Source organism: Anabrus simplex, chromosome 1 (assembly GCF_040414725.1).
Source record: "Anabrus simplex isolate iqAnaSimp1 chromosome 1, ASM4041472v1, whole genome shotgun sequence".
NCBI lineage: Eukaryota > Metazoa > Arthropoda > Insecta > Orthoptera > Tettigoniidae > Anabrus > Anabrus simplex.
The window spans coordinates 926052620-926065973 of NC_090265.1; the positions used below are offsets into that span (position 1 = coordinate 926052620).

The 13354-nt window shown below is 41.7% G+C and overlaps 1 protein-coding gene across 1 annotated transcript in view; it reads right to left on the reverse strand.

The window, feature by feature from the left end:
* Positions 1-8803: 8803 nt before the first annotated feature.
* Syn1 (Syntrophin-like 1) overlaps positions 8804-13354 on the reverse strand; it is a 180319-nt gene continuing 175768 nt past the window's right edge. The window contains exon 6 of the mRNA XM_067136658.2: positions 8804-10155. Coding sequence (XP_066992759.1) covers positions 10063-10155 — 93 coding nt within the window. The 3' untranslated portion in view covers positions 8804-10062. The remainder of the gene's footprint in view (positions 10156-13354) is intronic.

The following is a 13354-nucleotide window of genomic DNA, read 5'->3' on the forward strand; positions in this document are numbered from 1 at the left end:
GTGTTGGAACTCTTCCATTTTCTCCTCTGATTAGCGTTAATACAGGGTCTCTCATATAAACTGCCAACGGCCGTAGCCGTGTTGAAACACCGGATCCCGTGAGATCTCCGAAGTTAAGCAACATTGGGCGTGGTCAGGAGTTGGATGGGTTGCCACGCGCTGTTGGTGGGGGGTAAGGAAATGGAGGAGCGGAAAGGAACTGGCCACCCTACCGCACGTAAACTCCGGCTCAGGAACACCTCTGCGGAGGTTCGGACCTGCCTTCGGGCAGAACAACCCTTACCTATCATATAAACTCAGACAGAACGCATGGTGTTTGTACTCTGCGCTTACGTCGCGCTCGCGCCCGCCCTACTTTCAGCGTGTATACAATCTTATATGAAATTTAACCTTATAAAATATGCTGGAAGTGTTGTCCTTCCTGGGCTATACAGGCATTGTATCTGGTAACCACATTCTAGCTGACGCGAGTGAGTTCTGCCGCTGTAATGCTCCTGATTTTATTCGTAATGATTTCCTTCAGTTCCTCCAATGTGCGAGGATTTGCTCGATACACTTTTTCTTTCAGTTTATACCATAAGTAAAAATCACACACTGTTAGATCTGGAGAACGATGGGGAAATAGATCAGCACTGATCACTCTGTCTGTAAACACTTCCCAGATTTTAGGAAGGGAATCTTCTGCTGTATGAGCAGGGGCTGAATCTTGTTGAAACCACCCACGCGATTTTTCTTCTTCCGTTAACTGATGGAAGGAAAAAGAAGGTACAACAGCCCAGGAGGGCCATGGCCTACCAAGGTACCGCTGCTCAGCCCTAAGGCCTGCAGATTATGAGGTGTCATGTAGTCAGCACGACGAATCCTCTCGGCCGTATTCTTGGCTCTCTAGACCGCGGCCGCCATCTCAATGACAGATAGCTCCTCAATTGTAATCACGTAGGCTGAGTAGACCTCGAACCAGCCTTCAGATACAGGTAAAAATCCCTGAGCTGACCGGGAATCGAACCCGGGGTCTCTGGATAAGAGGCAGGCACGCTACCCCTATACCACGAGCCGGCTAACTGATGGAAGAACGGCATCAAAATTTCATCTTGGCACCTCTGTGCATTCACTGTCGTCTCGAAAAAAATATTCGTCTTGCACTAATAGCACACCAAACACAAATCTTCCTATCATAATGAGAGACTTTATAAAGACCGTTAGGATTTTCTGCACACTAATAGCGAGAGTTATGACTGTTCACACGACCATTACGGTGAAGCCAGAAAATTTACATACGAAAATATAGTGTTGCAATTATAACTGTCTCAGCTTGTTAACAGATGAGATTCCGACTGGCGACTCATGCTTGCCAGGTCAAACACGTGCCGGCTGCTTGCAAGGGCAAGAGCTATGCGCACGCCTCCCATACTGCAGCTGCCGTAGCGCAGAGTACAAACACTGTGCGTTCGGTCTGGGTTTATATGAGAGAACCTGTATAGGACGGTTCCCTAGTTGTATTTCCTCTTAAAACAATAATCACCATCACCACTCTCCAGCACTCATGTTGCAATAGTCCATTAAATTTCCTTTAACAAGTAAGAATGATAATTGTAGTGGAGCTGTGCACAACGACGTTCAAGTGACGCACTCACTGGTAAACTATTGCAACATGGATAGGTTCTCCGAAAAACTTTCTTGTACAGCCACTGCATATAACACTCGTTACGCACACACATGAAACATGGCATCAACTCGCAGTTTGATCATTCACCGAATGACTGAAAAATTGAGTGGTCTGGTATACCGAGCCTGTTAACGAGTTTTGAGTTTAGGTTGGCACACACAGCTCATTGTTCAAATATCGACCAATTTAACTGAGCAGCAGTGAATCTTGTTCGAGTCTGTCCAGACTATTTCACTTATGAGACTATCTCTGTTCGTTCTCTAGCAGCAGCAGGCTCGTTCTCTGACCAAACGAGCTGGGTTGTCGGATGTGGAGACGGAATGCGCTCAGACTCGCTCAATGCACGGATCTTTCTTGCAGTTAAATAAAATATATAAACAAATCTATGTACATAATTTGAACGTGTAACACAATATTGTGAGAAAATCGCCTATTATACCTCAAAAGGAATGTCTCCATCTCAGGAATACTAGAAAATATTATTTATTTCATTAAGGCCTTCATTTGCGTAAAGTAGTCACTTATTCGAAAAATACGTAGCAGTTAACTGTATTCGCCGGTAGATGGATCTATGAAACTTGTCTCCTCTGATCTTTCTATGCCAGCCCAATAGAGAGCTCTGTGAAGTTGTCTATGCTAGAATGGCTAGAATGTGAGTTGTTGCTCCATGTTGGTTCTAATAAGCGATGTATGACAAAAGTATGAAACTAGAAGTCAATACAGGTGTGGAGTAACAACACCGTGTTTATTGCAAGCTAATCCCTTTCATTAACAATACCCGGACTCTACGTAAACACATCTGGTTATAACAACCGATAGACAGCGTGCGCTATTATCTTGAGTCCGTTACATCTCCTCCCCACCCTGGTCAATTTCCAGAGGAACGACCAACTGCATCGGTCGACTGATTCTGGATACGTCTGGCTGGCGTAGGATGATTGTTCGGATCTTTCCATCTCCCTCTGGGAGAAGCACCTCTATTCTCGCTCGTATCGATACGTGTCGTGGTCTAGAGTCCGCCTGGAGGAGGACAACGTCACCGATCCTTGGTCAACCCTGTTGATTGTGCGGTCTTTCAACCTCGTGGTAGCTTCGCAGCTGGAGAAGATACTATGCTTTCCACCGTTTCCAGAAATCTTGAAGAATTCACCAAAACAGGATAGCTATTGACATTTTTTCGATTAGAAAGTGAGATGGGATCAGATCATCGCCAGTATTTGTGTCCTCGGTGATCGGTTTCCTGTTGAGGGCGGCTTCTATGCTGACAAGTGTTGTGTACAGGTCTTCCTCGTCCTGTTGCGAGCGTCCTAGAACTTTCCGCAGGCATCGTTTGTTAGAAACGACCATCCTCTCCAAGAATCCGCCCCATCAAGCCACCCGTGACGCGAAAAATTTCCATTGGAATCCTTGGTGAGCACAGTAGTGATGCATACCGGGGTCCGGCAAGACGTATTCGATGACCATGAGTTCCTTATTCGCTGCAGAGAACGTGCGTGCGTTGTCCGAGTATATGGTGTGGGGTATAACCCGTCGGCTGGCGAATCTTTGTAATACGGAGGATGAAGAAGAGGTTCCAAGCCAAGTCAGCAATCACACCTTTGGTCAATTGCGCTGTATGTGGACGAGCGTTATCATGGAGCAATAAGGCTCGTTGTTGTCTTTGTTCTTTGTGGTCAATAGCAATGGCAAGCCGTCTTAGCTGGTTACTATACACAGCAGAGGTAATCGTTACGTTTTATGGAAGAAGTTCATGGTGAAGAATGCCATTTTTGTTCCACCAAACACAAAACATGATTTTCTGTGGATGGGGAATATCCTTGGCACGGGAAGTTGCTTTCTTTTTGATGGGCTGAGCCACTCTTTCCTCTTCTTCATGTTCACATACAGGCACCATTTCTCGTCACCGGAGACATTGTTCGAAAGAAATGCTTCGTGCCTATCACAAGCCAACCGCTGCCGGGCAAGCAATGGCGAGCAGATATTTACTCGTTGATTTTTGTTACTGTCACTTAGCACATTCGGTACCCATATACCCAATTTCTGTACCTTACCCATCGAATGCAAATGGCGTACAATAGTTGACTGATCACATTCAAAACTGGCGCTTTTTCCTGCGTTGTTTGACGAGGATTCTCATGAAGCTACCCATTCAAGCGATTTTCCTCAAAATATGAAGGTCTTCCAGAACGTGGATCATTAGACAAGTCAAATCGTCCTGCTCGAAAGCGGGAAAACCACTTTTGTGCTGTTCTTTCAGCAATTGCTTCATTTCCGTATACTTCACAAATTATTCTCGCAGCTCCTGTTGCACTGCATCCTAGGTTAAACTCAATGAGTAAAATGCGTTGGAAATGCTCACTTTTCTCAACTTGATATTCCATATCCGTCTGTCTGAAATGCACACAAATAATACATTCACAAACAAGAAAACCTGTGCTTCACAACACACAAACTCCAAACTCAGTTAAAACAACGGAATAATGATAAGCAATCCATTCACGCCGCATTGTTGCCAACCCAAAGGAATATCGCACCAGCTTATGCATCGACCCAGTATTTTCCAGTAGCGCTGAACCTTAATACATCTAGGACGGGTTCAGTTGTGGTGATCACGAACACATCTGGTAGCTTTCTGATCTCTGGTAGTGGCATGTGTCCGTTGTTGTGTCAGGTAGCCAAATGTCGCTGTGAGTAAGCCAGCAGGGACCACACCATCACATGTCTAAGGATGGTAGTTGGTCTGCGTCTATCCCTCACGTGAGATAATCTGCAGGGTTTTGGTCTCCGAGACAGTGTCACCACTGGCTGGGAGTTGTGTGGCTAACTATCTCTATTACACGATTGGCAACGAAGGTCTTCCATTTGCTTGGGTAGTTTTTAATCTATCCCAACATCACTGTAGAGTCGCTCCACAGAGTGGCCCTGTTGAGGTCAAAACCTGTTTCCTCACAAAAGTAGCGCAGGAGGCGTATGCCAATAAGTGCGGCGAGCAGCTTTAATATTGGAAGCGTCATCTTTTTCACTAGTGCAAGTCTCTTTTTGCTGCAAACTATACGAGAGGGGGTGCTATAGTCCCGTGTTGACCTCACATAAATAACTGCTCCGTATGCCCTGTCAGACGCATCACAGAATACGTGCAAATGTGATTCGTGATTTGTCTGCCCTATCCTGATCCATCTGGGGATGTGTATAGATGACAGGAAGTGAAGTTTTCTAATCCAAGAATGCCAATTATTTGCTACATCCGGAGGTAGTAACTCCTTCTCAGTTAAATCTCTGAGTCAGGTATCCTGAAAAATTAATTTATCAACAATTCCTACTGGACACGATACCATAGAAATCTCGCAATATCTCTATCATCCTCGTTGAGTGTTAAATGTAGGGATGCTTGACACATACAATTTTTTTTTTGCTATGGGCTTTACGTCGCACCGACACAGATAGGTCTTATGGCGACGATGGGATAGGAAAGGCCTAGGAGTTGGAAGGAAGCGGCCGTGGCCTTAATTAAGTCCCAGCATTTGCCTGATGTGAAAATGGGAAACCACGGAAAACCATTTTCAGGGCTGCCGATAGTGGGATTCGAACCTACTATCTCCCGGATGCAAGCTCACAGCCGCGCGCCTCTACGCGCACGGCCAACTCGCCCGGTGACACATACAATTGCCTTGGAATGTTTTCTAAAACTAGGTCCCTAGAATGTCCGGTAGCAGGTTACGGTCTATTTCTAGCACGTCGTTCACTGATGGAGAGTCTATTTCGTAGGATGATGCGTCGAAGACGACTCTGTATTTTGTACTACTCACGCTGGATTTCTTCACATTGTGGTGGGGTAGGTAAAACACATCTCTAGAACAGTTGTGAAAGGCAGCCTCTACTTGATCTCTCCGTATATAATCCAACATGTGTTTATGGCAAATGGACTTCAGCTCATCGTTCCCTTGTAGTCTATTGTTTAATGCCTTTCTGCTGTGGTGATGCTGGGGGAAAAGAGAACGCCCTCTTTCCTAGGCAACGAGACAACTCTCCTCCCATCTTCCTTACGCTAGGTGTTACGAAAATCTTGGGGAATGGCGTGATCCTAGGGTGACAGTGCTCGCCCTTAATATCCCTTCATGCCAATGGCTTCTAACCCCCAAAACTGACGTACATTGTCATAGGACATTTCATCTACAGCAAATGAAATATGATGGACCATTATCTAGTTGACCGCAACATCGGATCTGTTCCCTCTGACAACTTATCCAAATATGCTAGGCAATAGAACAAGGGAATGAGATACTCCCATTGGCTGTTTCACGGTTACAATGTTACAGTAGTGGTCTCCACCTATGAGAACTTCTATCGGAAGTTCTCTTTCGCCTTGCGGATCTGCTAGTTTGAATTTGTTGAGTGAAGCCAGGACCATTATATCGTGCTGTGGGTCAGTTGCGGCGTATAGGTGTTGTGACTTTCGATAGCACCAAATGAAATACGAGCATTAGTCGAAAATACCACCATTTCAAATGAGACGTTCCTTCTTGAAGTTAAAGTCTTCGAACGTGATTCAAAGGTGGTTTAACTCTAATTCTGAACGCACCCGTTGCACTGCCGACACACTTCGTCCCACACGAGCAGCAATTTCCCGGATGGATGTATCACATTTTCTCATACCAACAATGCGCCCTCTTTCAAACGCACTCATTTGACGGTACGGTTCTCGCATACATCTGCAAGGCATCCTGCACGTCTTCTCAAGTCACACTGATCCATTACCTTCGGTTTATAGCGACAACGAGAGCCGCAGGCACATTTTACCAGTCGGTGGTGGTGCGCCGAGATATCGATGTGGACCTTGAACATGAGGGTCGACGTGGTTCAAATGCTTATCATTTCTGCAGAACATACTAATGCACATGTCCTGTGAATATAAACTTCCTATCTCTAGTCTTTCAAGGTATTCTGGTTTTTATGAACATGAGGGTACAAGCGATATGCTATGAAAAGACCGCATGAAAAAGAAAAAAGTAGCTGCCTGTTTCCACTGCAAGGTCTCGAAATAAACTCTGAATTACGCATATAAGCAACAGGAAAGTGATACTAGTCGCTAAAATTTGGATTGTACAGCTCTCATTATAGATAAACCAGTCGAGCAGAAAACCGCGAGTCAAGGTCGGAATACAGGGAAATACTAGTTCATCAGTGAGGTTTAGCTTCGATTTCGGGACCTTCCAGTGGAAACAAGCAGCTCATTTTTGTACGTGGTGTTCTTGTAGCACATCAGTTATATTACCAACGTTTCCAGGGAAGGTTTTCCTTCGTTCTTTTACGTCGCACCGACGATAGGAAAGGGCGAGGAGCGGGAAGAAAGCGACCGAGGTCGTAATAAAGGTACACACCGAGCATTTTCCTGGTATGAAAATGTGAAACTGCACGGAAAAAAATCTTCAGAGTTGCCCAAAGCGGGGTTCGAACCTACTGTCTCCCGAATGTGAGCTGATAGTTACGTGACCCAAACCATGTATACAACTCACTCGGTCAAGTTACAGTGGATAAAATAAGTATTCTTACACTGCATATGGGGCTTGTCAGATACCTTTAATTAAAGCACAAATACTTTATGCCATTGCACATGAATTGCATTCCTTAATGAAGCGCGAAGAACCACCTACGGATAGAAATTCTGCAGTCTTTTCAACTAAACAAAACAAATATAATTTTCTGTTTGCAAAATTATTATTTATACATGTCGAAACACTGTCCTCAAACACACCCAGTTTGACAATCGGTACTTCGTATGCATTCCCTGGGCATGTATAACTGCTTGAAGCATTCGTAACATGCATCTTACTAGGTTTGATGTGGTTTCGGCATCAATTTTCGACCCTTCTGTCTTCAGATTCTCAATGAAATCTTCTTTTGACGAGCAAGTCCCTTTCCTTACTCTCCGCTCCAACAATGTCCAATGCCTTGTTGAAAGCCAAACGAGTCCTCAAGATTTAATTTCTCAGCACTGGCTAGCAAATTATCACAGAGTATGTTCACATATGCTGAGGCAGTCATATTACCCTCAGCAACTACTAGTTCTCCCACCCAAGCTTAGTTCATGCATCCCCATACCATGACATGACATCCGCCATGCCTGACAGTTGGTACACTGTTCTTTTTTGAATTTTTGAATTGGTTTACGCCACACATACCTTCGCCCATCAGATTCAAAAAGGTTAAACTTGCTCTCATCCGAGAATACAACCTTTGCCCACTATCCCATGGGTTGTCGAGATATGCGCGAGCTAACTCCAGTCCTTTCACCCTATTGTGCTGATTAATGATTTTTTTTTTTTGCCGCTCTGCCGTTTGAGCCAGCTTCGTGAATGTAATTCGTTATGGTTTGAGGTGTTACTTCCTTGCCTGTCACTGCTGCAACGTCTTCGGCGAGCATTTCTGCGCTCACGCTCGAGTTCTTGCGCGTTTGTTGTACTACATATCGCGACTCTCGGTCAGTTAGAGTTCTATGACGTCCAGACCTTCATGCATTCGCCGTAGATCTTGTTCGTGTGTATTTGTTCACAACATACTGGACAGTAGCATGCGAGAGGTTCAGTTTTTTAGGAACGTTTCGGTTAACTCAGTCCCGATTGCCATAAGGAAAGTATTTTCTTCTTTCACAACTGCCTTCAACTTATACGATCGATGTCCCATTCCTGTACACCTGTAGTTTCAGGCACTAATACTCACTGTGAAACTGGATACTCGATGAATGATTTGCTTTGAGCAGTCGGTCGGCGACGTGTGCATACCACACACGACTGCGATTAATGGTATGAAACATTTTTTTGTATGCCGTTAAACAGTACTTCGTCCTAAACCAGGGAATATAGTACATAGTCCCACTGTACGTAACAATTAATTACGTCAACCTGTAGTGCATCTGCAGTGTTAGTATAAACCACTTACCCTTGATTCCCGTTTGTACATCGTTTGAAACCATATATATGAATACTTATTTTACCCACTGTAGGTTTCGGCATGAAGCGTGTGACACCTCACTTGTTAGGATTCTTATAAGATTGATTATTGTATGGACCTAACATCTAGGTCATCAGCCCATTTTTACAGGAAGGAGAAAGGGGTTCAATAAGAGTACATCAGTTCTTATTAATTATTTATTCCAACTTATACTTATTGCTGTGACATATAACAGTAATGGCAATGGATTGCTTGATTCTTTCTATTTAACTACATCTTGAAAATAAAATAATTTACACAAGCAAGCACTAACTTGCATTGAAGACGGCATTGCTAATTAATGTATATGATTAATATGTACATAGACATGGTCAGAAATTAGTAAACCCCTACATGGCTCCCAATGTCCCTCTTATAATTTTGAGCTGGTAACTTGTGATGTTGCATTTCAGTACTAGGAGGATGAAAGAAGAACTTCACATAACCCGCGCCAAACATTCGAACATCGATACTACACTTGTGTGCTGCACAATGTGACAAGCACATTGACTTGAAAATCTTTTTTTTTTTTAATTCTGAGCCCTAAGGATTAAGAAGGGAAATTAAATGCATAGCAATTCTGTTCAACCGACAAAGTTTGAACATGGAACATTCCAATAAATTATACTTACAGAACAATATAGTACAAATGTCTTATTCATATGCAACACAACTGACTTATTTAACTTTCATTCAAATCAGATCATGATATGTCACTCAGTTCCCAAAGAACTAACTCACTCTCATTTTCTCTCTCCCTCACTTTCTCTATCACTTACATTATAAGATGGATACGCCATTTCTCCAATGATACAATCCCGTACAAGCAGCTTTCCGTAACAACCTCAAGACTAAACAAATGTCAGCTGTATGATATCATTATGGAACTAAATGAATTCCTTTTTTAAACATTCATTTTGAAAATACATCTTACTATTTGTCTTTAGGAATGAGATTGTGCGACTGACATGAGATTACTGGAGGCAAGTAGCTAAGAAATTCGCATTAAGTATAACACCTGTCATGTCCTTCAAAGCATAAAAAGAAGTAAATCCTGTATCGTGTCAATACGATATCACTGGAAAAGTACAAAAGGCTTCTGAAACGTATAAAATACATACAGCAAAGGCACAAAAATCCCACACAGACATCCTTTTTTTCCCCATATATATTTATATAAAAAATCTCCTGTAGCACAATTAGGAGCTTTTAGTTAGTACACTATCTAAACACTAGCTGAAGGTAATCTGGGGATTTAATCGGAAAGCAGCGAGGAAACATATCACGATCATGAGAATTGACTAACAAAGGATAAGGGCAGGCAAGATGTGAGCAAATCTTGCAGTCTGGCCACATACTTCTGCAAGATCGCTCTCTTCCTTGGCTGGAGTGAAGTAACTAGATGGACGTTATGCGAACAATCCAAGGCGATGGATCTTCGCGGAGAGGAAGTTGTGCAAAATGAATACCAGTGGCTTGGGACAGCATTCCAAATCTAATTCCTGAAAGAAACAAAACAATACAAACATGTTAGTTATGAAATAACTTATGCAAGCAACGTGACGATTGGCGAGAGCGTAATACACACTTTTGTATATATCAGCTTTTAGACAGCCGAATTATAATAGTTATTTCAGCAAAGAAAAATTAATATCACGTTTTGTTCAGATGTTCGTTTTTACAATAATGCATTTCTAATTAAAACCTGCCGCTATGGACTTGTTTCGAGAAGACTGCTTTGCTCGACGCCATTACTAATGAACATATTCGCACTGATGCGCTGTTTGGCACTAGCGTGGATTCTGAATCTGAATTTGCTTTCGCATTTCACGGTAAGGCTGATGTCGCCGAAGAAACATTTTCGTTTAAAAACAAGTCTAAAGTTAACCGCAAGGTTCCCGACTCTCCAACACGCTATTGAAACTTCAGCTTGTAGTAAGAGAAAAGTATCCAGATTCTGTTGAAAAAAAAAAAAAGTGAATTTCGATACTGAAAATGAATATGAATAATACATTACGAGATTTAAAGTCTTTATTTTGAATATCTCTGAAACAAATAAGTTCCTCATGCCTCCTCTTTAATAAACCTTTAAACGAAAGACGAACGCAGTCTACACTATTTAATTGAAAAGAAAAAATGACACACACTCCAATCTTGGAGTACGATGTCACAGATATCGAAAGTTCCTTCGTTCATTTATTCGTAACTGTCCGTAAAATACTGAGTTTGGAGGCTGGTTGGATTCGCAATTAGCACAATCTTTGGTTATAAGGGAATCGCTAAAACCGATGGCGGCACCATAATGAGGTATACAAGGCATGGTGGGTGGGTCAGAAAGTTTTCGAGCAGCAAGACAAGTTTCACACCCAGGTGCACTAGTCGTGCTCTGAATGCCGTCTCTTAGCCCACCCATGCTGACACAGCCCTATAAGACAGACTCTGGTAGACGCTACATTTTGAACTGAAATGTGCCAAGAGACAAAACCAATACAAAGATACTGCATCCTTCAACAAAAAATAACAGGTTTAACAATGCGTGTAATAATATAGCAACCTAGCTTTGTACACTGATAGATCAGTCTTCCTAGAAAGACTATCGTTTTCAGTTAGACAGTGTATTCTATTCTTAGAAAACTTTAGAAGTTATATCTTGAACATTAAAGAACAATATTAATTTACCGCGTATTTATTTTTCATCAGCGAAAAAGAACAATTGGTGGTTCACCATTCCACGTGTGTATAAGTGACCAGGTAATAACAAGCCCACATAAGGAAACAATAAGGTAACAATATACACGTAAATGGACACCTACAAAAGGTTAAACAGAAAAATAATGTGGAAAATATGAATTATATGTATTAAGGAGAAAATTCTTCGTAGGTCAAGAAGGGCAGTCTGTGATAACTTCTTGGTTACTTATGTCATTGTTATTTTACATAGCTCAATTGAAATTAATAGACTAAGAATACTCCTCAAAATCATATAGACTAAGTAAACATTGCCGCTAGTACATCAAAGACATGGGAAGATATTATGATTCACCCTTAGGCCAGACAGCTAAATCCCCAATTCTATCCCATTCCCACCCACTGTCGCCAAAAACCTGTAGGTGTCAATGTGACATAAAACCGTTAGTAGCCTAACTATAAGGAAAAAATGTGTTGTTAAGTATTAAAGGCTTGTAGCAATGACTTACAAATGGTCAGTTTAAAGATTTCCGTATCCTTGTCAGTAGTTTATAGGAACGTTAACAAGATGGTCGTTCATGCAAAGACAAGATTGAGGAAGAAGATTTGAACGTTTCGACCTCAGGCAGCTGCGAATAACTGTTGATATTACGACGGTGATTATATTTCAGTTTCCTTCAATACCTCTTAAAAAACGTTTTTTTGGAAATTTTACAATAAGTCCGATGTAGAAAGTCGCCTTACAAAGACAGTAAACTTTCGATAAACTGATGATGAATAAATTACGAATTACTACTGGTTACTTATTACTAATAAACGAACAAATATTTTGGCATAATAACACGTCAGGGGAGTAGCCATGGGGGGATTTATTAGGGGTTAGAACCCCCACCCCACAGAAATATTATGAAAATAAAATAAACGGATAAAAACAATAAACTAAATAAACGTTCAGAGACATAACTGTAGAACCAACAGATCTGAATCTATTTTCTAAGAAGCCTCGAAAGTTGTATTTCAGATTCTAAACTGAACATACATTCGCTGTGAAACTGTTGTCCTTGATCGTATTTTTCTTGTTCTGTATTTTAATGTAACTTTTGGTAGTCTACTGCAGTCTGAATATCAACATAATTCACTTGTATCAGCGTCCTTATAATTACAAGTCTTGCGTGCGCGCACCACACACGCACATGCACCTTCATTGTGTTCAATCATCATTTTGTAACTATTTCCCCCCCCCCCCCCAATCGGCCGATCCTGGCTACGCTACTGATCCACATATTTCAATTTATATGTTTCAATAATTAATTTACTAGCTGAGACCTTAAAAATCATTTACAAAACAGGATCAATGAATGGTTAGGCTTTAATGGGTTAATAAACATTACCTCGGGAGCTACAAGCCATGTCGCGCTATTAGCTAGTGCAAGGGTTTCTGCATCACCACATGAGTTTTCACGTCACTGATTGAAACCATTCAAATTAGGACGGTGTCGGTTCACATTGATATCACTTTTTAACACTTACAGTCTCAAAAGTCAATATACATACAGGATATACAGTACTATGAACATTCTATTGTAGGCAGACGTCACAAAGCTTTAAGCACCTGCATTTCAACGGGCAAGGGGAGAAGCAGGTATAGGTATAAACTCTTGGTTATTACGACTAACGAAGTGAAGAACATGCAAGCAAAAATAAGTAAAAATGCACCTATAAAACAATTCAATGAATATTAATGGAATAACTCGACTTTTTCTGTACACATTTTATCCTCATATTATACGTGATCCTTTTCTTGATCCCAATATTTACGGGGTGAGAGTAAGGAGAAAACGCTGTTGGTTCCGGTTTTACTGGAAATGAAATCTGAATTGAATCGATAATATGATCGATCGATATGAATTTTCTAAACATTTATTATCTTACGCCAACAACTGTCACACACATACATTATTTAATATTTCTCGATGCGAATCTTGTTCCTAGCATGAATTATATAGTTTGGCT